We start from the raw sequence: 27,688 nt of genomic DNA on the forward strand, positions 1-27,688 counted from the left end.
AATTTCACTAAGGTCACCAATGTATAATACTAAAAAAATTAATGCTAAAAGACCTTAAACTTTTTGCAAAATAGTTCTATGAAAGAGTCCAAAATACTCTTAAAACAATCAGTGCCTAAATGCACTAAAATCGATGCCAAAATGTACTAAAACCAATGCCAAAAGATTCTAAATTCAGTGCCAAAATGATCTAAAATCAGTATACCATAATTTTCTTGTAATCAATAACAAAATGTTTATAAAAAGCAAGAAAGATATAATCTAAACTTAATGTTGCAATTTACTAAAAATCGCTGCCAAAAGCTCTAAAATCCATGCCAAAATAATCTAAATAAGATCAGTGTCATAATGTTTTAAAATCAATCTCGAAATTATCCAAAATTAATGTTACAATTTTCTGGGAATCAATGCCAAAATGTACTAAAATCAAGACTGAAATTATCTAAAATAGAAGTAACAATACTGTGTACTACAAATAAATGCTAGAGGCTTTCAAAACACTGTAAAAGTGTTCTAAAATTAACGCCAAAAGACCATAAAAACAATGCCGAAATAATCTACGATCAATACTAAAATTAATATCACAATATATAATTTTAAAATCCATTGCGTTTTCGCAAAGGCTTTAAAATTCTTGCCAAAATAATTTTGAGAATAGATTTAAATTGAGTCCGAAATTCTCTTAAAACAGTTAATGGCTAAATGCTCTAAAATTGATGTAAAATGTACTAAAATGAAAATGGTGCTATCTGTGGTCTGTGGACTTCTAGGTTCTATTTGAGCCCATTATATCTAACTAAAAATCCTTACTCCAATTCCTTTAAAAACTAGCTGAACTGCCAGAATGTTAGTTGCAGCATTTCTTTCTTAAAGTTCTCAATTCTCCGGCGTGAGAATTTGGAACAATCATATAAAATCTGTTATACTGTTTCCAGACTCTCTCCATAACCCCTGAAAGTTACGGTAACGTCTACACCCAATTTTGAAAGATGTGAATTTAGCCAATATCCCGTGTAACTATCCACGAATTTCTCTCAAGTTTCCCTATTAAAATTTAACAGGAGTTAATATCTTTTAAACCTAATTCATTTATTACGGATTTTGCGAAACTATAGCCTTTCACTTTACTCCAAAGTGCTATATGCCCTATTCCTGTAATGTATTGAAAACATTGAAGGTAATCTTACCGTAATTCTTTTCCAACTTTAAGACTGGTTCAGGGCCTATCTATAAAGTCCTGGAGTGAAATGATAAATTTTTGACACTATCGATAAATTTATATCGGTTACATTAAGTAAATGTCGAATTTTTACGCATTGTTGGGCCAATTATTGTAAAATGCTTAAGAGAGTGTGACTGTTCATAAATATCTATATAAGTTACAGGAAGTGCAGGTATCGTTTAAATTTTTTAGATTCGACAGTCGATAGTATCGTAAATAAGTTATCATGTCACCCCTCATGTGCACCAATCTTCCCGAGTTTATCTGCTATTTGGTCACCTATAATATCGTTATTACTAGGACACCACAGTAGAATAATATTATCCTGGGGTGGAATGATAACTTTTCGACACTATCGAATCGATAGTATCGATAAATCTTTATCTGTTAGATTAAGTGAATGTTGACTTTTTACGGATTGTTGGGCCATTCATTGTGAGATTCTTAAAAGAATGAGTCTGTTAATAAATATCTAAATTTGTTACAGGAAGTGCATCTATCATTTTTATTTCTTAGAATCGACAGTCGATAGTATCGAAAATAAGTTATCATGTCACCCCTGATATGGCGCACAAAGCCTCTTTTTACTATCAGAGATAATTTTTTTTGATTTGGATTTTTGTTCACAAAATATCCTGCTGTGAACTTTCCCATACAGATATAAACTTTATTGCCTGTCAAAGTGCTCTAAAATCGATGCTAAATTCTCTATAACCCACGCCATAAGGCTCTAAAATTTTGCCAAATGCTCCAAAAGCAATGTCACAATGCATCGGCAAACTACTAAAATAAAAGATAAATATTTAATTCAAAGCCAAGAATTATTTATTATGTTTATTGGTGTTTATTGCTCTTTCACATACCATAAATAGCGCAAAAGTGCATTGAGTTTGGAGAAATTATGCATTCTGTGTATTAGTCTATGAATAAAATATAGGTATGGAACTCCTAGGTGCATCTTGATCCAAATGGGCAAACAATTACTCCGACTCAAAAATGACTGAATTTTGTTATACAAGAAATGGTCAAAAAATTACTCCTAATTGAAATCTTAAAAATTAGTCGTATTCGCGTCGAATTTGAGTCAGAGCATTACTCAAAATTAAGTTAGTAATACATTAGTTATTTTACGGGTTTAAAATTTACTCTAACATGAAGTAATAAAAGCTGCTCCATAGGGACGGTCGTTTTCCGTAAGAAAAAATGACGCGCCAAAAACAGTGTACTTGCCGTCCTTCTCTACCGCATATGTACGAAATCGACGTACGTACTCTCAATGGAGAAGTCAAATGCACTTCACCATTTTGTGCTATACTATCACCTTAGACACTGTTTTCTCAATAATTTTTCACATCTTTCATTGTTTTTTGTTACGTTCTATGTAAATTTCTCAATTTTTTCCCTCTTTCACTACTCACATTTGCGAATATTTTTGTCGTTCGACTATTGCTGAATGAGTCGTCCGACATGTCGAAAATATTCCAGCTGGATGGCAACACACAGAAATCTTTTAAAATTTTCACTAAATAGGTCTTTCAGACACAAGATTTTTATCACACAATACTCCTGAGACAGGAGCAAACAGCTGAATAACAAAATTTAATTTTCCAAAAAAATTGTCCCGGTATTTATCAAGCAAAAGCACTGTCTTTTTCTAAATCACAACACATTTCTCTACCGGAGGAACTTTTCCACCTTAATGTACACTATAATATTATTGAGAAAATACGTGAAATTACTCAACTTTGTGAATTCACAGCACTGAATAGTTCTATTTGCCATTTGACAAGTGAAATTTTCCCTCAGACATACCCAGCGAGGGGAAGATTTTTTATAGGGACACTCGAAGTCATTGGAAGAGCACATTTTGGCGCGTCATATTTTAGTCGTGGGCAAGTAATCTCAGAGTTATTACGACGTCAAGTAACTTTCATAACAACCGTCATATTATTCCCCACTTTCCGTCATTCGACTCTCTGACGACCGTCACAGGACTCGTTTTTGGAATCCAGAATACATACATCTAGCAGTAATCTTCCTCAAAATTGGCGTTCGGGAATAACAAATGAAAAATTATAGTGTTCAGAACTGACCCTGTGTAGATCAATCTAAGTTTCTATAAATCAAATTTTTGAACTTTTATGACTTCAATTGTTCTTTCATTTTTACTATTACTTTTATCAACTACATTTAAGTGTAGAGAATGCGGTGCAATTCCACACAGCTTTTTCATGATTTTTTGTTGAGCTGATTAATTTAACTGTTGATTTTATTACTGGGTATAGTTCATAAAAAATAATTAGTTCATTATTGATTTAATCTAAAAAGGTGTACTACTGATGATTAGGGGAAAGTGGGGCACCACCGAACATGATGTAGCACTAAAAACTGATTTTTATTTCTAAACTTTTTGGACTGTGACAATTAATTCTTCAGTGGACAAGTATACCTAGTATCCCGCCTACTCGGGGTACTCCAGTTTCCCCTGCCCCTTATCCACGGTGAAGGTATAGGGTAAAGTGACACAAGTTGGACAGTGTTACAAATTGGACAATTCGCCGGTACAAGTTGGACATGGTTTTTTTCTTGATAAATACAGCACAAAATTTGTTTTTAAGCACAACGAACTAAATTATAAAACCAAAGCATTAAAAATATACAAATAAAAATGAAGTACTAAATTTATCAAGAATAAAAACCCTGTCAAACTTGTACCCTTGTCCAACATATACCACTTTACCCTAATGCAACAAAAACAAAAGAATATACAAAGAACTCAATGTCAAAATTATACTTTTTAGGTGAAAAGCAGTTTTCAACAAAGTTCTAAATACATAAATATGATACATGTATCTTCAACTTTGAATATTAATAATTTTTAAAAGGATGACTTTGATGCAAAAGCGAATCGAGAAATTTGATAATATGGCTCAGTGTTGCGAAAATTGTATGAGAGATTTGATGAAACCGCAGAACATGAAAATTGGAGTGATTTACCTCGTTCTAGGAAGCACTCAAATAATCCCATGCAGCAAGTACATGGTAATGAGATGAATCTAAAGTTTCTTACTGAGTCGACGAGACGTATTATTCAATTTTGGGATGCACAAAGCACAGACATGGAACATGAATGGAGAAAAATGTAGCATAACATGCAAGTCTGTGCATACAATTTGCATAGTAACAATGCCCTAATAATCTCTAATGTTGTGACAATTTCTCATTATGATTTTCTAAATGTTCAACATAGGGTAAAAGAATGATATATGTATTCAGATTATTCTATTAGGGATGGGGGAGAACCTTGTAACCAAGAAACTGAATTTTCTTCACTCTTGCTATACTCAACTTGCTTTCCGTTTTAAGATGAAAACATGTAATTTTCCTAAGAACATGTACTGTTCTTTGGGAAAATCTCTTGTGACTATATGTCTATAACTCTTGGAGTAGAGAGACTGTGGGGAAGTTCAACGTTAGTTCCCAGCTTGAGTTCAAAGTGCACAGTGACGAAACTTTGATATTTAACATGCAAATAAAATCAATCATTTTGGGTTTATTTCGTTTCACCTCAGATATTGAGGTTTCAGGAAATCTTCCGTTATTTTAATTTTTCTATTTGCAATATTTTATATATATTTTTTTCAATTAGTTTTCTTGCATTTAATGGCTTTGAAATGGCTTTTGTATGCTCAAAGGCCTCTTGGGAGAAAACCTCTCTAGGATGCTTGAGAGAATTTAGTTTTCTGTTAAACATTCATTTTGCAATCTCCCGCTGAAGTATTCAATTTTGCTGTAAACAACCTTCTTCCGACATCTAACCGCATGTCAATCATTCATGAATTTCTCATTCAACATCTCAGAGAGAGAGTGGAAGGACTTTCTAATTAAGTTGAATGGCAAATTACGGGGTCAGAGTAGCGCGCGTTCAATCGTGAAATTTTACCATTTAGTTGGGGGAGGTGCATACCCAACCATTTCGGTTGTGTTTAAGGGACTAAATTCCCTAAATTTACTGTGAGAAACTTATTAAATATCCGTAAGGAAATTTTAGCAGAAATGCAAAGAGACATAAGGGAAACTGGGGCATCACCGAACACGAGGTAGAACCGAACACTGCGATTTTTTTAATTAGATATCAGACTTCAGAGGACGAGTCCTCAAAGAATTCATAGATTATTACAAAAACATAAGGGCTCTATGTAGACTAATTTTAATAAGGATTGACTTTAGTAAAGTACAGTTTGTAACTCTCTTAAATAAAAAGAAAAAGTAGATTTCTGGAGATAAATTTGCTCTGGGGGTTGGTCACCAACGCTAAGACTGCGATGCACGTTGAAAACTACGCGGGATTTCATTAATACGAAACTGTACACAACTGTCACAATCAGCTAAAGCTTTCCATGGCTTTCATTTAGGGTGGAACTACCCGTCTTGATTAAACGTCGAGATATCTCTCTCAGGTGAAAATTCCGAAGATCCGTCGAATCCCCCTGAAAGAATAGATGCCTCCTACGGTGCGGAGGAATCGTTTCCTTTTAGCAGTAGCTCTTGGTGTCTTACTCTTATGGGATTGACTTAGAAAGTTCCTTTAACAGAGCCAGTCGTTCCCTCACAGCCTATTGTAGCTAGAGTTCTCCGACAATAATCAAACATCCTCTACTCTTCTTAGGGGTCTCCTCCGAGACAGTCCTAACACCTCACTCAACGTATACAAATAAACTACCCATCATAAGAGGAAAGACACTAAGTCCTCTTGATGGGAGAAAATTGATGAGTGGAAAATGGAATAATACACGTACAAATGAACGCATCAATGGTGATTCTAATCATTCTATTCTCGATGTCCCAATAATCGATATTTTATGGGGAGTACATAGAATATTTAAAAAAAATTAACATTTTCCTTACTTCCTCCCTCACAACCCTCTTCTTCTCTTCTAGAAGCACGTTTTTAAGAATATCTTGAAATTGGGTTGCATAAATACACTTCTGTATGATATTTGGGAACTTATCCAAGTATGCATTTTGTTCAAACTTGCCAATAACCTTGGAATATTCCTTCATTTCTTTTCAAAATCAGAGGTATTAATCTTTAAAGATATCTCTTTGCCAATAAATTATACTTCATTATAGGATATTTTAAATACATACTTCTGTAAAAGGAGTTATCTTATATTAGATGAGATCATATATTCTGTCACTAGAAGAGGTTGAAAGTTTGGAGTGGTATATCTCAGCCCCTGATGAACATAATTGGATGAGTGAACTATTGTTGGAAAGCTCGGTTCATTAGCTTTTAGAATCTGGTATACTTAATCTGCTATGGATAAACCATGGTCATCCAGAACCATTTATGTTGAAGAAAACACTTTTTGCAACGTCTTTTTTGGCCATCTACTTCTGGGACCAGGAGTGACCCACTTTTCTCGCACAATGACTATTTGTTAGAGGAACTCAAATGGTACAATTTGTGGTAGAAACTTTTTTTTTTGGACATCTTACTTTTTTTTATTCATCGACTTTTGCAAGAATTTTGAAGTGTTAAACGCAAGGAAAAAATTACAGAAATCCTAAAAGAGTGGTTTCTGGAGGGGAAAGATAGACGTGGGGTTGAAACTGATGTGATATTTGGATTCCTTGGATCAACTTATGGGGGAGTACTTAGAACATTCCAAGTCGATATCTTCATTAGTTTGTCCAGAAAATGAGATAGAAGGATTTCTGTCATTTTTTTCTATGCGTGTAAAATGTTAAAATTCTTGCAAAAGTGGATGAATAAAAAAAAGTAAGATGTCCAAAAAAAAGTTTCTTCCACAAATTGTGCCTTTTGAGTTCCTCCAACAAACAGTCCATGTGCGAGAAAAGTGGGTCACTCCTGGTCCCAGAAGTAGATGGCCAAAAAAGACGTTGCAAAATGTGTCTTCCTCGACATAAATGGTTCTGGATGACCATGGTTTTTCCATAGCAGATTAAGTATACCAGATTCTAAAAGCTTATGAACCAAGCTTTTCAACAATAGTTCACTCATCGAATTATGTTCATCAGGAGCTGAGATATACCACTCCAAACTTTCAACTTCTTCTAGTGACAGAATATATGATCTCATCCAATATATATCTTATTGGTTCTCCAGGTCGACTTACGAGGAAGGGGGTGGGGATTCGACAACATTCCAAACCTCTATCTCTCACTCTACATACACACCCAACTTTGTTGTACGGGGCAAATAACAATTGTTAGATCCGTTTGCAAATCTGTAAGGACGGAGCCCTGAAGTCAGTCGCATAGATGAATCCCGTGGTCGTCAGAGGTTTCTCCAGAGAACCCTCAGCATTCCTCCTAACACTCTACACCTTAAAATGATCCAACATGGACTAATTCTCAATACTAATTATCCCTACGATAGTGACCTACGGCCTAAGGGCCCAAATAGACTCACGCTGATCCTCGAGAATATTTAGCCTGTAAAATTTGACAGTAAAGATTTATCCCAAATTTTCATACACTGAGGGCTCAGGATAATCGATTAGAAGTCCTTAGCATAAATTTCCTTTATCTAATCCTTTACTGCCAAATTTTATAGGCTAAGTATTCTCGAGGATCAGCCTGAGTCTATTTATGCCCTAAGACCGGCTTCAGACCTAAGACTTAACCACCTGGCTTAACTCCCCTAATTCCTAATCAGGCAGGATTTTCTAAAAAATTGTTGTTTATGATTGGATTATAAGGGCAAACGATTCATTAGATTTTGAAAAATAAATAAAATTGCTTGTTATTTAGATTTTTGAAACCTTCGGGAACTAGGCTAAACCTCCAGTCTGAAGCCGGCATAAGGGCCTAAATAGACTCAGACTGATCCTCGAGAATATTTAGCCAGTTAAATTTGGCATTAAAGGACTAGGTAAAAGAAATTTATCCAAGAGACCTCTAATTGATTATTTTAAGACCTCAATGTATGACTATTTAGGATAAATTTTTACTACCATATTTTACAGGCTAAATATTCTCAAGGATCAGCCTGAGTCTATTTGAGCCCTAACACTAGGAACGCGCTTAGGAGAAATTGGCACCGCTTAATATCAATGAATTGCTTGAGTACGTATTATGGTGGGTCCCGGTCAAAATCCCGAAAGCCAAAATCTCGAAAGCCAAAATCCCGAACGCCAAAATCCCGAACGCCAAAATTTCGAATGCGCCGAAATCCCGAAAACCAAAATCCCGAATTCTTGAAAGTGTCATAGTTACTCCCACGATTGCACACGCGCTTTCTGGAGGCAAAGGGATATCTACTGTGTCTTAGAAAATTATTCTAAACATTTTCCCCTATATAATTTTATCCCTTTCAGGATTTTGAACATTCGGGATTTTGGCTTTCGGGATTTTGGCCTTTCCGGGATTTTGGCGTTCGGGATTTTGGCGTTCGGAATTTTGGCTTTCGGGATTTTGGCTCTCGGGATTTTGGCTGCCACCAATTATGGGATATACACAGTTTCACAGAAAATTCTATTTGGAGGACTCAAAAGAATTCTTCCTAAATAAGTTCTTGTACAAATCTTGGAATTAATCGATAAATATCTTAACGTAATTGAATTCGAAATCATGGTAAAGTAATTTCCGTCAATTTAACACCAAGATATCTCTAGGCTTATCCCCTGTTATATACAGGCTCTAAGTTTTTTTTAAACGAATAAATGCCTCTTAGGTAAGATGAAAGTGTCTGCCTTACCGTGTTAAGTACTTCTTGATGTCTGCAATTGATTGTGCAATAATATTTTCAATCTGCCTGATTGAGTTTCCAATGGCCGGATTCTGTATGATGTCCTCGAAGAAGGAAACACTGGGTGGTGCATCTGGAGGTGCATCGAGACAATTTCCACCTGCAGTGTTGTGCTCTACTTTAACCGAAGATGAGCATGGGATGCAACTACCCTGCATCCATCTTGTAAATGTCTTGGTGCGATTGAGAAAATCATTTGCCGAGTGCAGGACAATGTTGTAAATCTCCTTAGCGGTTGGTCGCAAAATAATTTCCGTTATTGATAGTGTAGCATCTACTTGAAAAATTGGCTCATCACCGAGCACCGTCACAAATTGATTGAGATTATTCTGGGTGAATTTCACAAGAGCACGAAATATTTCACACTGCCAGTGTTCATAGTATTCACACATCTTCTCTGAGTCACCTGTATATGTTCCAAGTACCAAGGATTCTAGTTTTATCAACTGTGGCCCAATTGATTCATATTGACGCTGGAGTATATTCATTTTTTCATTGCGTCGATTATTGAGTTCACGAAAGTACTCGTGACAGGGCAAAATTGAATTTTGCCCCACAATCGTTACACGTGAGTCACGTTTTGAAGATTTACGAGTGGTGAACTCCTTGCTGAACTTCCGTAATGAGCTTTTTCGCATTTCATGCCCTGCCTCACCACGTCCAAATATCTCATTTCCCAGAATCATCAAGGAGAAATTTTCAATACGCGACACTCGTTCTTTTACATCATTGGCAATATAGTGGATTTGCAGTACAACGGCTGACAAATGTTTCAGGAGCTTTGGAGAAAATAGTTTAAAAGAAAAAAAATAAAATACTGCAATAAGTCGCATGGAAGTATTTCAACTGTTAATATGAATATTCGTGGAAATACAATAATATGGAATAAGGAATTATCAAAAAAAAAGATAGTTCTAATATGAGAATAGCTCATTACGCTGTCAAAAACTTAAAGTTTATAAAAGTATTGATTTTAACATTTAGTATCAAATATGATATGTACATATTTTATTTAAGTGTCATGGTTATCGTATTTTATGGATTTTTCAGAATTTATATCTCATATTAAATCATTAAAATATAACAATTTGGACTCTACATAAAAAAATATGGTATTTTACCGATTCACTACCGGAGTCGGATTCAAAATTTCAATACCTTTCCAAAAACTCCATAAATTTAAGCAAATCGGTTGAGAAATAGGGCTCTCCAAAGCGATTAAACCTTGACTTCGAAAAATTCGATATTGAAAGATTTTTTTTTTCATAGTAATTCATCCGAAATGTTTGTATGGACTACGAGATTATTTCATTATAAAATTTTCCAAACCCTCTTCACATGACCTGACCAAAATTTAAGGGTTAATTAATTTATTAACAATGAACTTGGCAGTGGGTCAAATTAAGCAATATATAACAACTAAATGAACAAAACAGTGACATTAAAATCAAGTTCATTTAACCTTGTCACTCTGATGGGATACACTAACCTCAACAATTGATTTTTATGAAGGTGTAAAACCGTGACACACAATTTTAAATTAGTTTTTCATTGCTTGATTAAAACAGGGACGCCATACAATACCGTAATAAATAGTTTTACCCACTAGTTGCAACAACTGCGTATGAAAGAACCTCATTAGCTTTATTTATATTTAAATAATGGACTATTTTATACGTTATTTTCCATAAGTTACAATAAATGAATGGGACACATATAGTTATGAAACACATATTTCTTCTTTTTAAACTTTTTTTTCACAATAAATAATGAACATCAAGGAAATTTTTTTTTTGATGTCTAACATTTATGAGGTTGCCTAGAAATCGTTCTTTTGAATGACAGGGAGCCAAGCTTCGATATTTGTATTATAGAAGGCTTCGAACACACTCTGTATTCGAACACTTAATATTTTCCCATATTCCTTTAATGAATCTGACCTTTTTTTCTGTAAATAAGTGACACTTAATACTAGCTTAAAAATACACCATCGATGGGTCCCGGTCAAAATCCCGAAAGCCAAAATCCCGAATGTGCCAAAATCCCGAAAGCCAAAATTCCGAATTCTTAATGGTGTCATAGCGGCTTCCACGATTGCACCCACGCTTGCTGGAGGCAAAGGAAAATTTTCTGTACCTTGCGAAATTATTCTACACATATAATTTCATCCCTTTCAGGATATTTAACTCATATTGAGTTAGCCCCCGGATAATTTCCAAAAACTGTATTTTATCGATACACGAAAATATGCAGATATTTAAAACGAATCTAGAGAGTTTATCGCTGAACCAATTCGAATATCTATGGGAGTATTTCAAAGGTCTTTGAGGTCAGTATAAGGCTAAAACAATTTCAACTCTTAATGAACTAAAAATTTATCTATAATTATTTTTTCACTGTAGAAAATTGAGGCTACTTTTTAAATTTTTATTTGTAGAAAATCTTTGACGGTAGAATAGTCTTTGACGGTAACCTTTGTCGGTAAAATAAATTTCTGGAATCAAGTAATTCAGTGCAATGATTATGTTATTTAAATTAGATAAAATAGGTATTTTTTCTGTTAAATTATACGCTTAATTATTCAATGTGAATGTATTTTTTAAATAAATGTTTGAGTAAATAATAGGTTAAGCAAAGTAGAGTTGAAAATTTAAAGAATAGCTCCAAAATTTCTTATTCACAAATTGATTTTCTCGGAAATTGTCTGAAATAAAAATATCGAATTTCGATAAGTATAGGAAAATCGATTTCGATTAGTAATGGCCCGGCACACCTTTCAAAACAGGAATATTTCATCAAATCAAAATTTAGATCCCCTTTTTTCTCATTTGTTTTCCATATTTCTATCGCACTCTTTCGGGCTACATATTGTTCCTTTTTCTCTTCTTTTCTTATACGGTAAAACAAATTCAGTTTAGTTTACGCAATTTCGAGTGTAAAAGAATAGGCTAGACATACGTAAAACGTTTAAGAAACAGGGAATGTGAATTTTGATTACATGAAATTTTCCTTATCTAAAGGTCGTGAAACTCGGAGACATAATAAAATCAAAATATAGGGGAGGTGGAGCTACATTGATATACGCAAGGATATACAATTTTTTCCGCATATTTCTAAAGAAAATTGGGAATTAACATAATGCAATTTAGATAGACAAAACAATTGTGGATCAAAATAAAATAATTATAAGGTCCTGCTTCCTTTAGAAATATGTCAAAAAATCGTATATCAATGTAGACCCACAGCTCAAAGTAGCCCCACCTTCCCCTAATGCTATTTTGTTAATCAAAATTTGATTTTTACTCATCAGTTTAATCAAAATACTGCACATTCAGCTGCTGCATATATCTGTATGAAACTTGGCATTTTCACCCGTGTTGAAAATTATATAATTTGCGGTTTCACGGAAAAGTGAATTTAGTTGTTTAAACTATATTAATCTACAACATTTTAAAGAGTTCATGTAGCGTAATAAAGTGTGCTTCTTATGGCTTCTTAAATACTTCTTTTGAGGTTATGTAATTTCAATATAAACTTCCACTTTGAAATTAACCTTTAAGTCCTCTCCCTCAATATTTTTTTCAAGGGAAAAAAATCTTCCTATGAATTTTTCTTAACCCCATACGATCTTTTCGCTTAGTTTTTTCTTACTTCACTTAATTTTCTCACCATTTTACATCGGGCGCAATAAGTGGTAATATTAAATGCCTGCCACGTATATCTGCCAAGTCCAGCTTGAATAATTGATTCTATTTCATGTAGAAGATCCTTCAGGAAAAATATCTGTGAAGTAAAATGGAAATTTTAATACATCACTTTATCATTCAATTCAACTCTCATTTCTTGCATCATCTCTCATATGCCAACATGAACTACTAATAAAGTATCGCGCACTCCATCCAACCCCCTCCCTCTCCCCTCAAAAGCTCTTCTTTTGAGAATTTTTGCAAAAGATATTCATGCTGATTTGATTGGGAGGGTTTTTTCGTTTTTCTTCTTCTATCACGGATAAAAAGGAAAATCGAGATATTCTCAAGAGTACTCAATGGTGACATTATTACTTCACCCTATGTCTGATAGATAAAAAGATTTTTGTATGACATATTTTAGATGCAATTGTACTGACAAAGTATTTCATAAAGCTATGTGAAACTTTTATGAGTTGTGCCTGAAGATGAATATATCCACTTTGTTTGTAGAACATTTCTTTCAGTACCACTTTTTTTTATCAATCCTCCCGAGAAAAATATCATCCATTGTAGAACTTTTAACCCGGAAATGAAACACTAATATTTGAAATGTTAAACAAATACGGTATATATTAGAATTGAATTTCAATGAATTATTCATTCTTTTAGTAGCAATAACACGTTAAACTGTTAGAAAGAACTATGAAATAAAAATAATCGATCATCTATTTGAAAAGCTTTGCGAAAAGCTTTTATACGCAAAACCACTTATTCTACTCACTTCTGTAAATAAATATTACCATTTTATATATTGCGGTTATATAAAAATATAAACCTATGAATAACCAATAAACTATTATTTTCTCTTATTTGACACTTTATTGATAAATGTGAAACAAAAAACTACCACAATTGAGGATTAAACATATTTACCAATAAATAAAAATTATTTTCACAAACTACATAATCCATATAGCAACGTCCATATAACAACGGCACAACGTTCCAGACGAACTTAGGCCTTCCTGCAAGGTAGTTCGGAACATCCATTATTATTTTTTCTTATACAAGGATGGGATTATCAGTCCCATGCTCCGTGGAATCAAGTGCACTGAAACTCGCTGGATGCAATCCGAACTCCGAACACCTTTAACGCCAGAAAAATTCCTGGTGACCTAAAGGGGATTCGAACCCGGGGCATTTGCATCAATGAGCGATTGCTCTACTTTTTGACCCATTGAGTTCCCCACATAATCCATATACTATAACCTTAGTTCAGGATTTAGTAAAATTCGTGATTTATAGCTAATAATCACATAACTGAGTCTCACCTAAAAGATAAGAATCAGATTTTAAAGCATTGTAGAAAGATTCATAGCTAGAGAAAAATTCTCATCACTAAATCCAACTGAGCCCTTTTAAGTACAGTGGAACCTCGATAGAGTCAACAGCTATATTTTTACTCTACGGAATCCGATAGAGTCAACTTGGACCCAAATTGACTCCGATAGAGCCAACTTTTCCATTATTATTGAACTAATAATGATGTATGACTTTTTCGAAATTAAAATCAGTGTTTTGGTGTATCAATGTAACGTTTTCAACACAAGAAGAACAATATTATGATAAAATTCGTATATTAACCGTGTAATCAATTTTCGACAAAATAATTTTCTTTTCGTGATTTTAAGCGCTTTGACCAATTAAAAGTTCTTTGTCTTTTCTCTCTCTTGTCTTAAGATTTCTTAATTAAGCCATATGATCCCTTATGATGTGTTTTCCTGTAAGCACAAAAAAGACATTTTGCCGGTGAAGGGGAGATGTAGGGAGAAAATGAGGGTCATAATAATAATCCACAGGTTGACTTATTAGGGGTCATCTGAAAACTCCAAGTAGATATCTCTAACCATTTAGCGCCCATTTTTCAGAACAAGAAGAAAATGAGGAAAATTGGTTTTATTGCTCTTTTGGTGAGGTTTAGAGCCATAGTTATGTCATAACGAAAAGAATAACAATACAATAAAAATTTAAAATTAATTCTAATTAATAACGTTAATTGCATCAGAATTTTCAACAATTAAATATCTACCGGAGGTCTTCTAAAAAAATTGGAAAAAGGAATCTTTAAGACACCATTTCCTTATCTTAACATCGTGAACGGACCTCAATATTATCACATGGATATTAATTTTTACTTAAGATACTTACTAATAATAAAAATATTCTGTAAAATCATTCCTTAATCCCCAACTTTTGCCTAAATATACAAATTTTTTGGGCCAGATGGTGTAGAATTTATGGATTAATTAAATAAAATATTCTACTATCGTGTTAAATTTATCAATTATCTAGTACAAACATAAAATAATACCCATTTATATCAAAATTTCACATTTTAATTGATTTTTTTCGGACTGCGATAGAGTCACCGAATCCAATGGAGTCAACAGGCCTGGAAATAATTAGTCGACTCTATCGAGGTCTCACTGTAATTTTAAACTCTAAAAAATATCCTAATTCAGGCATAACCTAATGCCCTAGATACACTTACGACTTAAGCCGAGATGTGACTTGATGTAATTATAATCAAAATAATGATTTGACTAAATTCCCATGAGTTTCCCAATAACTAAACCGTTTCTCAGCTTAAGTCTTAAGTGTGTTCAGGGCATTATATTTCGTACTAAGCGGATACGCATGTTTCAGCTTGTGATTGCCTCTAGGTATATCTTTATATATATAACGAGCATCAACTTTTCATGTTTTTTTTTAAGTGAAACTCGGTTTTAATAGGAATTTTCAAGCGCTAGTCGTTAGATGACGCTATCTAAATTTATTTGCATCAGGAAATACACTTCATAATCGTTTAACGCGATCATTAGGGCTAAAACTCCTAAAACTGTGTCATTCCACTGAAATATTAAGAAAACTTTGATATTTACTATGCTAAAATTGTAAGTGATTTCCGTGAGACTGTTTAGACCGTTTAGACACACAGTTTAGACTTCGTAGCGGATAACACCGGAACTAAAAAAAAGCGATATCAAAACATCCCAGCTTTGCAGAATGCTCAAACTCACGAGATAGAGCTCTCCTTGTATTATTTTTTTCATGATCCTTTAGTGCTTACTGGACTACTATCGATTAAATTAATTCACTAATCACAAGAGTATTTCAAAATCAAAAATTAGTAAAGTAATGATCATTCTAGAATGTGCTGGCATGAGTCACTACATATGAACAATAAAAATTGTATATACGAGAAAAATAATCATTTACAGATATTTAACCGATCCATCACTGATTTTAAGACCTTTCTAAAAAATCAATTTTAATCAAATCTGATGAAAACAAGAAGCCCTTTGGGGTAATTAAAATTTGTCCTTCAAAAATTCAAAATGGAGATTTTTGTAGATCAGTCTGTCTGTCTGTAATATCAGAGAGATAAAAGAAGCTAACGTTGTAGTTCACAACACCGCCTATGCTATTAAAAAACGCTTGTAAAAATCTTGCAAAATCTTGTTACATCACATAGAAAACTAACAAGATGTTCAGTTCCCCACTGTCACCAAGTGTTTTGTGAAATCTTCATTATTCTCAACAAGATATCTTGTTGAAATCGGATTCACTTAAATTTTTGCACTTCCTATATCTTCCAAAAATTTTGTCAAAGTTATATTTTTTATTTTTTATCATTCTAACCCAAATTTAAGAGACTGTTATAAGAATCTTTTGCCATAATCTTAGTGGATAACAGGGATCTTACAAAAATCCCTATGGCTACAGGTACAGCCAAATATCTTGTTACTTCTCCATAAAAACCATCTTATTTTACAAGATTTTTGCAAGCCTATTGCTTTCAGAGTATCATGTAAATTTAACAAATGCCGATGGAATAATTACAAGGGTTATTTTGAAGTATATTCCCTACAATGTTTTTATTGCACATTTTCAACACTTGCCTCGTGTTGAAAAACTATTTGAACTTAAATTCTTGGTGTTGAATTTACACTCAAATTTAAAATTTAAAAAAAAAAACACTTTTCTGGGTCTTTTTGAAACCATTTCTGTGGGTATCAAATCAACTGTCAACCAAGGGCAATTGATGAATTTCAGCATATTTGAAGGAGAAATCTCCGCAATGTGAGTAAAGAGATACAACAAAGTAATTTTGCAGCATTGTAATTCTTATACATATTGTAAATCTGTTAAAGACTACTTGGAACCGCTCAAGTGCGATGCCTTATTCCACTCAACAAATTCACCAGATATTGTTCCCTTTGATCAGCATTTCTTATGATCAATGAATCGTGACATGGAGGACCAGCATTTGCATACTTATAAAGAAACCAAAACCTAGGAGAACTTTTGGACTGAGTCTGAGGTATTGGGTACAATGGGATTATTGTTGTGAACAGAATCTGAATTTTAATTTTGAGATTTCCTCAGAAAAACAGGACCACGAAGAAATGTACAAGCCCTACGAAGAACACTTCTCCATGGTCTTATACGCTCTTGTTTAATTGAAGTAGAAAGAAAAATTCAAAATGGAAATTTTCTCGAAATAGTGAGTTTCTAATGAACCCCATCTAACTCTGCAACGAACGACAAGAATATTACGGTCAATGTGATTTTGCCTTAAACCCAAAAATTCAATTATATTTTAAATTTCACTTTGCCATTTTTTTAAATTACTTTTCGTGCAATTTTGTTTTTATTCATTCCCTACCCAAACGGCAATTTTGAGGAAGATTACTGTTGGATGTATGTATTTTGGATCCAAAAATGGGTCCTGTGACGGTCGTCAGAGCGTCGAATGACGGAAAGTGGGGAATAATATGACGGTTATTATGAAAGTCACTTGGCGTCGTAATAACTCTGAGATTACTCGCCCACGACTAAAATATGACGCGCCAAAATGGGCTCTTCCAGTGACTTCCAGTGTCCCTATAAATAATCTTCCCCTCGCTGGGTATGTCTGAGGGGAAATTTCACTTGTCAAATGGCAAATAGAATTATTCAGTGCTGTGAATTCGCAAAGTAGTTGGCAATTTCGCGTGTTTTCTCAATAATATTATAGTGTAACATCAGGAGGAAAAGCTCCTCCAGTAGAGAAATGTGTTGTGATTTAAAAAAAGGCAGTGCCGACAAAAATTAAGCAAAAATTAGGCAGTGTTTTGGTTGATAAATACCCGGACAATTTTTATGGAAAATTAAATTTCGTTATTCAGGTGTTTGCTCCTGTCTCAGGAGTATTGTGTGATAAGAATCTTGTGTCTAAAAGTCCTATTTAGTGAAAATTTTAAAAGATTTTTGTGTGTTGTTGCCATCCAGCTGGAATATTTTCGACATGTCGGGCAGCTCATTCAGCAATAGTCGAATGAGAAAAAGATTCGCAAATGTGAGTAGTGAAATTGGAAAAAATTGACCAAAATTCCATAAAAAGTAGCAAAAAACAATAAAATAAGTGAAGAATTAATGAGAAAACGGTATCTAAGGTGATAGTATAGTACAAAATTGTGGAGTGCATTTGACTTTTGTTATTGAGAGTACGTACGTCGATTTTGTACATATGTGGTAGAGCAGGACGGCAAGTGCACTGTTTTTGGCGCGTCATTCTTTCGTACGGAAAAGGACCGTCCCTTGGAGTCGCTTTTATTACTTCATGTTTGAGTAAATTTTAAGCCCGTAAAATAACTAATGTATTACTAACTCAATTTTGAGTAATGTATTTGACGCGAATACGACTAGTTTTTGATATTCCAATTAGGAGTAATTTTTTGACCATTTCTTGTACAACAAAACCTAGTCATTTTTGAGTCGGAGTAATTATTTGCCCATTGGGTAGTTATTCACATGCATTTAAAAAAAAAGTCAACTAACAACTGTGAAAACAGTTTTCAATAATTTCTATATTTCAGTAGGTTTTGATTGAAAAATGCATTCCACCGGGAGATTTTAATTAAAATTTCTTTTGTTACAACTCTGTCAACAATTTTTCCGTACTCTTTTCAACAAATTATTCTGAATGTTTTGCGAAAGTGGAAACTTTAAAATCTCTCCTTTCCCATGGAAAACTTCCCCGTGGCATACAGAAAAAAAATCTTTGAGAGATGAATTGAGAAATGAAATGGTGGGAAAATAGCAAAAATATTTTGGGGAGATTATTGAAAGGAATTTGAGGAGAAAAATAAGTTTGTCTGGGATATCTTACCTCAGCTATCGAGAGCTTTTCGATGATTTCATTGTACCTCCTAATAATACCACGAACAGCAATCAGATCGAGATAGAGGGTGTCTTTTCTCATAATTGCCATCCGTATTACGGGCTTCATTTTATAGTCCAAATATTCAAATTGATGGCCCTCGGCAATAACGTTGAAAATGTCATGTGAAAAATTCACTGTGAATTTCACATTAAATTTTACGAGAATTTCATTCCCAATTACTTCAGTCCAAGTTGGAATTTTCACTTGATTCGTTGCTGTTATTAGAAATTTTGCCTCTTTTACTTGCGAATGGCACTTTACATCTTTATACGCCCCCTTAATGTATTCATTGGCTTTCACTAAATCCAAATTTGATGCTTCAGGACGACAAAAGAGCCATTTCAGTGTGTTTGCTGTTGAGATGAACTTTCTGATTGCCTTTGACTTTGTATTAATCACACGACGTTTTTTCTTTACGTGCACACAGTTCAAAAATACCAATGGGAAAATGAAAGAGACACTTTTATTAAATTGCACTTGGAAAGTTGGAGAAAAAACGCCATTAAATTGGAAATTGTGCTAAAGAACTTACCAAAGTGAATGTCTGCCTCTCGTCGAACTTATTGATTGATCTCTGAGCGACTGCAATGATAAAAGGAAATTTATTGTCTTAAGAATCACAATTTTGAGACTAATCACATCTTACTGCAATCAAAAAACCAACATCTAATTTCACATAAAATTCAATATCACGTTCTAAAGTGAATATGGAATTTCTGTGAATTTCAAATTTCACATCGAGATGTAAAATCGTTCGCTATACGAATATCCTGTTTATCATTCTCAGTGCATTCGAATTGAAATAATTTCACCCAGAGTCTGCAATACTTTCACGTTCCATTTGCAAAGTTACCCCAGATATTCCTGTATCATATTCAACCTAAAGAGGTAGCAGGATGTAGCTTAAGAAAATTTTTGAAAGATATTAACAACAAAAGTAAGACAGTCAATTTTTCAAATGCCTCCAGGATTGCAAAAACTTCCTACCAATGTTCCGCGCTCAATCAAAAGAGCGAATAAAACTTTGCAAGGATGTACGTACAAGGCTTCAAGGATGTAGGTTTGTTTTTGTTCTTCTCATCTTTAAATTCACCAGCTTTTATGATAAGAATTCAGATATTCATCAAAGGCTGAAATTAAAACAAAATAATGCATATTTGAGGAAAATTTTCGAGACAGACGTTTTAAGGCTGTATCACACTGATCGTCAAACCCTTAAACGGTCTTCAGACAAAAGGTTTAAACAGGGCTTAATCTTCTAATTCAGCAAGTGTTTGGGAAAATTACGACTCGGGATTATATAGAGGTAGGTAGGGCTACTTTGAGCTTTGAAGCTACATTGATACACGATTTTCTTGCATATTTTTAAAGAAACTGGGCTTTAACGTAATGTAATAGCTCTACAAAATAATTATGGAAATAGATTAAATTAGGATAAGACCCCACTTCCTAAAGGACAGATAGTCTATTTAATTAAAAAAAAAACTATTGCTTGATTTTTATGGATTTTGAGACATTCGATAACTGGGTTAAACTTCGAGAATGAAAATCGTATTACACCGGGTTCAGGGGTAGGCTTAAAGTCTATTCTCATTCCTGAAAATCAAACATTCCTATAAACATCTAGCAATATACTTTATTACAGTAAGGGAAAGTACACAAGATTTTCACGGTCCCAAGCTTCATAATGACCAAATTTTTCCTATGTTTTTCAATAAATGTGAGCCATTGCACCCGTATTTTAAAAACTTCGGCAAAGTAATTCAGTTTAGGTAAGACACAAACTACGAGTATTACTATTTTGTCTTCTGCTTTTTTTGTAAATATGTATATTACTATATCAGAATATTCGATCGGTAATTTTGAAGTAATTTTGTTAATTTTGAGATAAACGCTAAAGATAAGGATTTGACGATTAATGTGATTCGGACTTTAAGGCAAAATCACATAGCTTTGTTAAATATAACTTCTCTACCTAAAATTTTCTTAAGATAATTTTCTTTTGTTCCAGAAGCATGAGTAAATTGGTAGAATGCATAAGTAAAAATTAGCATTACCAAATATTTCTTTCTATACGAAAAAGTTTCGGATGCAGAGTCTCAAAATAAACGCAAACTTCTGATTTTAATCCTTTTAAACTAATAAAGAAAACATAACAAATACTATAGAGGATATCAAATTAATTTTGAAAACTACACACTCACCGTGCTAAGATGGAATCCTTCGATTTAAAAACCGAAGAAAGTTTCACAAAAAAAAAAAAAAACAATTGGAATGTCAAATTTAAATAAACAAAATTAGATTCTTTAATACTTTCAACCTGAAGGAAGTTTTAAATTAAAAACAAAATTATAATATTAATATCAACATCAAGACTCTAGAAAATAGCATGATCTTATTCCTTCAAATGAAATAAAAAATAAATTATTATGCGCTGGGCATAAGTCACAAAAGTCAAAAAATAATATAAAAGCAAAATATTTTTATTGAAAACTGTCGCTTTTATACTTTTTACGAAAGTGAAATAGGGGAAGTGGAGCATTTTTGAAAGTGGGGTACCTTTGAAATTCGGATTTTTCACCTATTTTTAATTAAAATTGAGCCTTATCGTGATATAATTTAGATGCACAAACAGAAGAGAAGCTAAATTACATTATGATATGGCTCAGTTCCACTTAAACAGTAGAAAAATAGCAATTTCAAATATGACCCACTTTCAAAGGTCCCCCACTTCCCCTACTATTTTTTTGTAATCGTAATGCTCTAGGAAAACTTACGACCTAAGCCGAGAGGCTGCTTAGTGGGAAACTAATGGCACTGTAGTCTGATCATTGTTTTCATTGTAACACTACGGTAAGTTGCGTAAGTTGTAAATGTGTCCATATTAGGGGTCTGTTCAAATAACTCAATTTCGAAATGTAAACCTTCTTTGCTGCTGTTCACTACTACTAAGTTCTTACTACTAGCTGATTCGTTTTTTAAACAAGTGCTGCAGATGCTGATGATTTTGAAATCAGCCAGTGACTGCCCTACCACTGTTCGAAAATTTTATCTTTAATTCTTCTTTGTAAGAATGGTCCTCACCGATCAGACATAGTAGATAAGATCGATAAAGACCGACCATCCTTAAGTGCCAGAAATTAAAAAAAAACGCTTATGAACAGGAGGGGGCAAGGTCACCCTCATCTACGGTACTGCATTCACAGCTGGACTTAAAAAATTCAAAAATTGATTTCGAAAACCAAAGACATTTTTACTTTTCGTTTCGACCGAGTAGTAGCCGAAATACTTTCTGTTCGACTTTCAAAACAATGACGCATACAATATTCTTGTTCAATTATAATTCCTCTCATATCTACTAAATAATTTTTTAACAGCTTTTTAGCCTGATATGTCGCTAATTTTCTCAATCATGTGCCAAAATTTAGTGTGAAGATTCAAAACTAAGTTCAAATTCTTCGAGTATCAACGACTCTTCGTGTAAATAGAATTCATTTACATTTTATCCAAGACACTACTGTGGAATCAAACTACAGCTGTGAGTGGGGCGAAAATTTCACTACCGTCTGTTACAATCTCATACAAAGGTGTCTCGGCTAAAATAAAATGTTTCAAAGTATATTTTATCTACATAAATTGAAATAAGAGTGAGCATTTCGGTTTAAACAACATTCACATATTTGATAAGAGGTAGGGGATACTGGGGCAAAACTTGTCAAAACGCATATTTAATTCTTTCACGAGCTCTGAGAAAACTTAAATGTTTTATAATGAGCATATTCTTATAGGAAATTTACTGTTCTACAACATTGCAGAAGACTATTTTCCACTATCGAAAGAAATGTGATTTTCGAATCATTTTCTAAAAGTCGATTTTGTGGAGATTCTCAAAATTGCTGGGGCAAATTTTGTCAGTCTTCGGATAATTTGTGACGATTTACTCTCGCAAACGTAAAAAATATCAAAGGAAATTTATTACTGTACAACTTTGTCGAAGATAATTTTTCTCTATCTTAACGAGAAATGTGCTTAAATTGAGCTAATCAGTAGTGATATTTTCTGTAAGCCAAATATTCCAAAAATAGGGCTCAAAATTCCATTAATTTTTATTTTACAAAATCCTTCGTCGAATCTCTTGAAACTTTGTAAGTTTAAGAAGGTTCATGAAGGTTATCTATGATAAAAATTTCAAGCCTCAGTCTGTTTTATTTTAGAAAATAGTGAATATTGAAATTTTCGATTTGACAAATTTTGCCCCAGTCTCCCCTACATGTGTTATATACCAAGTGAGTTGAGAAATAAATGTGCTAAAAATCCTTAATCCCTGATTTTTTCCCAAACGCACGACTTTTTATGAACAGAGAAAAACTTAATATATAGCAGAAAAATTTTATAAGGAAGAGAAGACAAGGTATATCTGTCGTTTGAACAAAATTCTTCCAACACCGGAAGGATTTTGTGCTTACTTTCTCCTTAATTTCAGTAAATTTCTTAGTTTTATTGTCCTTTTAATAGTTTCCTGCTTGTAATAAATTCAGTCACAATATATTATGCAATATTCAAGATTTTAAAAATTACTTCAATCGTGATGCTTGGTAGAAGAGATTAATTACGCCAAAATATAAACAAATTTGAATTAAGGTAAAGCTCAGGAGGGAATTTTTAAAGCCTTCTTTAGAAGGTATCTGTGTAGAATATGCCGTATATGAACATTTAAAACAGGGTATTTTCATTCGAACTTACTTCTTTCAAAATAAAAACCACTATTCACTTCACAATCGCTTATTTTTGTCTATTTTCCTGTGCTTAATATTTCTTTTTAAAAAACCAAGTAAAAAGCCGTGTAATAGACATATTTTAGAAAATCTATGCTTTTCAGGATTAAATATTTCTCAGAAAACAGAGGTTTTATGTGGCGAAAATTTTAACCGAGACAGTTTTTTTCCTTAATTCTTTGAGCTGTAAATGGAGCATTGCTTAATTATTCAAAGTAAGGCAACTTCTAGTTCTCCTCCCAGTTAAATTTGTTCGTTTATCATTTCATGAGAGTGCCATATCCTCTCATTATCAAACAGTGATTATTAAAATTTAAGATTGTAGTTAAGCATAAATTCATAAGTGGGCGACCTCGGACAGACCTAGATCAAGGTGGCTGAATCAATTTCAGGATCTTGCCTTGGAGCCCCTTAGAATCGACCGCGAACATCTTCCTGAAATGGTAAAGGATCGACAAGCATGGGCTGCTAACCTGGGAATCCTAGGCCCGTAACCCCGATAGGGATAAGTCGTTGAAAATGGGTAAATGAATAACAAAGTCCGAAATAAAATATCTACTATATAAATCTACTTGCTTTTCTATTTAAGTCGAGACACACTTGGGGGATTATAACAGTTAAAAATGGAAATTTTATCTGAGAAATAAATTACTTTATGATATTTTCCAAGACGAACAGGTGCATTGCATACATTACACAGAAATGTGCATTTCATCAGACCCTATTTATATAAGGCTTCGGTCAGGGGAAAACCCCAATAAATTTTTTACTTCTCAAAAAGGAATCAATTTTGTTTTTAAAACGCTTTGTTATATAAAATCAATTTAAATTTGAAATTCAAAAGCTATATTGCAACCTCTGTAGAGTATCGGGTTAAAATATGTCTGGAAACTTTGTGCAATAACTTACAGTGAGTAGAATCAATAAACTCCAGTTTCAGAATATTCCCTTGCAAAATTCTGTTTACGGTGTAAATGGCTTTCTGTTCGAATTGGCTGAAGAATTGCTTTTCGTAGTTCAACATTTTCTGTGTCAGTTCAAAGTACTGTGTCATTGCAATCTGACTTAAGTATGTCTTTGCCACTTTTGGATCTGCCTCAATCAACTGAAATGCCACCACGGACTTCCGCAAATGTTGATATAGCAATCTCTCCCAGATTATTGTTCCTGCACAGTGAGGCTGTTCCCTCAAGAGTGGTGGACTGGATATATTTTTCTGCAAATTGAAAATATACACGAACTTCAAACTGGGTCACTTTTTCTAAACTGCTAACTTTCTATTACCACAAATTCATTTTCAACCAAAGTGATTTCACTGAGAAATTTCTTTAGGACACTCTCGTACTTCCTCTGCATGTGTTCTATAAAAATATTTCGGGTTTCGATAGTGGGAAGGTCTGCAATCAATTCCAGGCCAAATTCTGCAGAACGCAGGGAATCGATACAGTTATCTAGCACAAATTTTCCCTGAGTCTCACACATCTGAATTTTCCTCCTAAACAGATCCAGAGTGGCCATCCAATTCTCGAGATTGCCACTGCGAAAGACATCATAGTCAATTTGGACAATCAAATCAATGAGGCTGTATACACGTTTCATGATATTGTCCACCTCCTCGGGGTCTGTAATAATTGATTTGAGACGAGCATTGAACATATTCTCAAATTCAATAAATATCCGAGATATCTCTGCAATGTCCTGACTTATATGTGCAATATGATCAACGTCCTGGAACAAAAGGCTCCTATCGAACTCCCAGCGGGAACTAATGTTGGACACCTCAATGAATGTCCTAGTATCGATGTAAGCCTTCTTCCAGGAGTTCAGCAAATTGGCCGATTCAGTGGCGCGATTATTGATAAAAACTGCAGGATTTGAGAATAACATCTTCAGTGTCATGATCTCCTTGATCTTCTCCGTGAAGACAAAGGATATCTTCTGCAGAAGCACCAACATATTGCTATCCTGACCATAGTAGCTAGACATTGTCCAGATATGACGAAGTGCAAGCATCAAATTCGGCAAGAGTGTATGGATGAGTTGAAAATTTTCACTCGTTTTAATTGTCTGCAGACAAAAACACGAGAGGAAATTAATCAAAGTGATTTCAAACTTTTCAGCAGGATTGTAAATGTACTTGGTTTCATTTAAAGTTCACAAATTTCAGTGAATTTTTAACACAAGGGGCATTTCACCGAGGTTAAATAAGTGTTTTTTGCACTCATTTATGTCGAATCTTTGATAAAAATGTGTAAAATCTTAGAAAATATTTATTATATAATATTTACAATATTTGCAATTTTCGAAAAATATAGCAAAATATTCGTAGTATTTTCTGTTATCTTACAATGTATTCTCAATATTTACAATATTCGTGGCATTCACAAAATATTTTTAGAATGCAAAAAATATTAAAAATATTCGCTATGTTCGCCAAATATTCGCAATTCTTTCTTGGGTTCTTACTAAATATTCGCAAACATTCACAAAATATTCAATTGAAATGAAATGAAATTCAAATGGAATTTAATTGAATTGAAATTGAATATTCGCAATATTTTCTATATTCTTACAAAATATCCTTAATATTCACAATATTCGTAATATACGCAAAATATTCAAAATGCTCACAATGTCCGTTCAGTATAATAACCTTACGAAGAGACAAAACCACTCCAAAGCCAAGCCAAACCTATTCGAAGAGCCGCTTAAGCTCTGATTCTTCCATTTCGAATTTCGGTATTCTTGATACTTCAATCGCCAACAATATCAACAACACTGTGTAAAGGTTATTTGCAAAAAGTGATTTTTGTGGAATTTTAGGATGACAGATCGTTGAATTGCAATTTCACTAAAATAAGTGTTCCTCTCATGAACTTACTCAATTTTGTGGAGCTCGTCGGTTTAAACTTTCGAATTTCCAACGGGTTTTTAGGTTTGTTCTCTCTGATATACTTTCGAATCGGTACATAAAAAACCTCAACCGGAGAGAGTTCTCTAATCGGGAAAGTTATTACTGAACGAGAGGAATATTAGTAAAGTATTGGCTGAATACAAGATATTCTCAAAAAACCTAAGATATTCACAAAATTTTGTAATTATTTATATACCAGTAAAGCACCCCTTGTTCACATACTGTTCAAACATGTAGAACTAGTACAAATCCCAATGTATTAAGTGCATTATACTATTCGAAAAGTTATCAAACAAACAAACAAAGCTTTATTTATTTACTGTAAATGAATTTGTACGAAATGAGTAATCATCAAATTGAAATAGAAATTAGATAATATAGGGAGAATTTGTTAATTTACTTTACAAATTTACTGTGAAGAAGGATGAGACAAATTTCTTTAAATAACAAGCAATTTTATTGATTTTTCAAAATCTAATGAATCATTTGCCCCTATAATCCAATCCTAAACAACAATTTTCTAAAAAAATGTGCCTGATTAGGAATTAGAGGAGTTAAGCCAGATGGCTAAGTCTTAGGTCTGAAGCTCGTATTAGATGCTATACCCCAAAAGTACTTTCGAATCATTTACCATTTACCGATTCTCAACCCATTTGAACCGATTCATAAATCATTCAAAAGATCTTCCAAAATTGCTTTAAAAGTAATAGAATTGATTTTCAGATCAAAATTAGTTATCGGTTATGAACCGGATCATGACCAGTTCATAACCGGTTAGAACCGGTTCTATTTTATAAGAAATTCCAAGACCTTTCCAACGAGCTCAAAAATGATCCAATTTGCTTGATAAATGCGCTCTCTAGTGTCTTTTTCACCTTTGACCTTGAAAAATCGTTGTAAGGAATTATTGAACTTTATTAACAAATTAAGATTTCGCCCTTCTTTGTAGCTACTATTTCTTTATAGGTATAGGTCCCTTTTTTATAGGGACTATGATCTCTATATTCACGAATTTATTTTCAGGTTTGTCTTTCGGCTTAAAC

At 33.5% G+C, this 27,688-nt stretch overlaps 1 protein-coding gene across 1 annotated transcript in view; it reads right to left on the reverse strand.

The window, feature by feature from the left end:
• LOC129799814 (dynein axonemal heavy chain 10) overlaps nt 1–25,717 on the reverse strand; it is a 132,612-nt gene extending 106,895 nt beyond the window's left edge. The window contains exons 1-6 of the mRNA XM_055844041.1: nt 25,016–25,717; nt 24,641–24,947; nt 19,489–19,538; nt 18,903–19,367; nt 12,669–12,782; nt 8,949–9,778 (exon numbers count right to left, since the gene is read on the reverse strand). Coding sequence (XP_055700016.1) covers nt 8,949–9,778; nt 12,669–12,782; nt 18,903–19,367; nt 19,489–19,538; nt 24,641–24,947; nt 25,016–25,717 — 2,468 coding nt within the window. The remainder of the gene's footprint in view (nt 1–8,948; nt 9,779–12,668; nt 12,783–18,902; nt 19,368–19,488; nt 19,539–24,640; nt 24,948–25,015) is intronic.
• Between the last annotated feature and the right edge of the window lie 1,971 nt (nt 25,718–27,688).

The sequence above is a fragment of the Phlebotomus papatasi genome, chromosome 1 (assembly GCF_024763615.1).
Source record: "Phlebotomus papatasi isolate M1 chromosome 1, Ppap_2.1, whole genome shotgun sequence".
In the NCBI taxonomy this organism is placed as follows: domain Eukaryota; kingdom Metazoa; phylum Arthropoda; class Insecta; order Diptera; family Psychodidae; genus Phlebotomus; species Phlebotomus papatasi.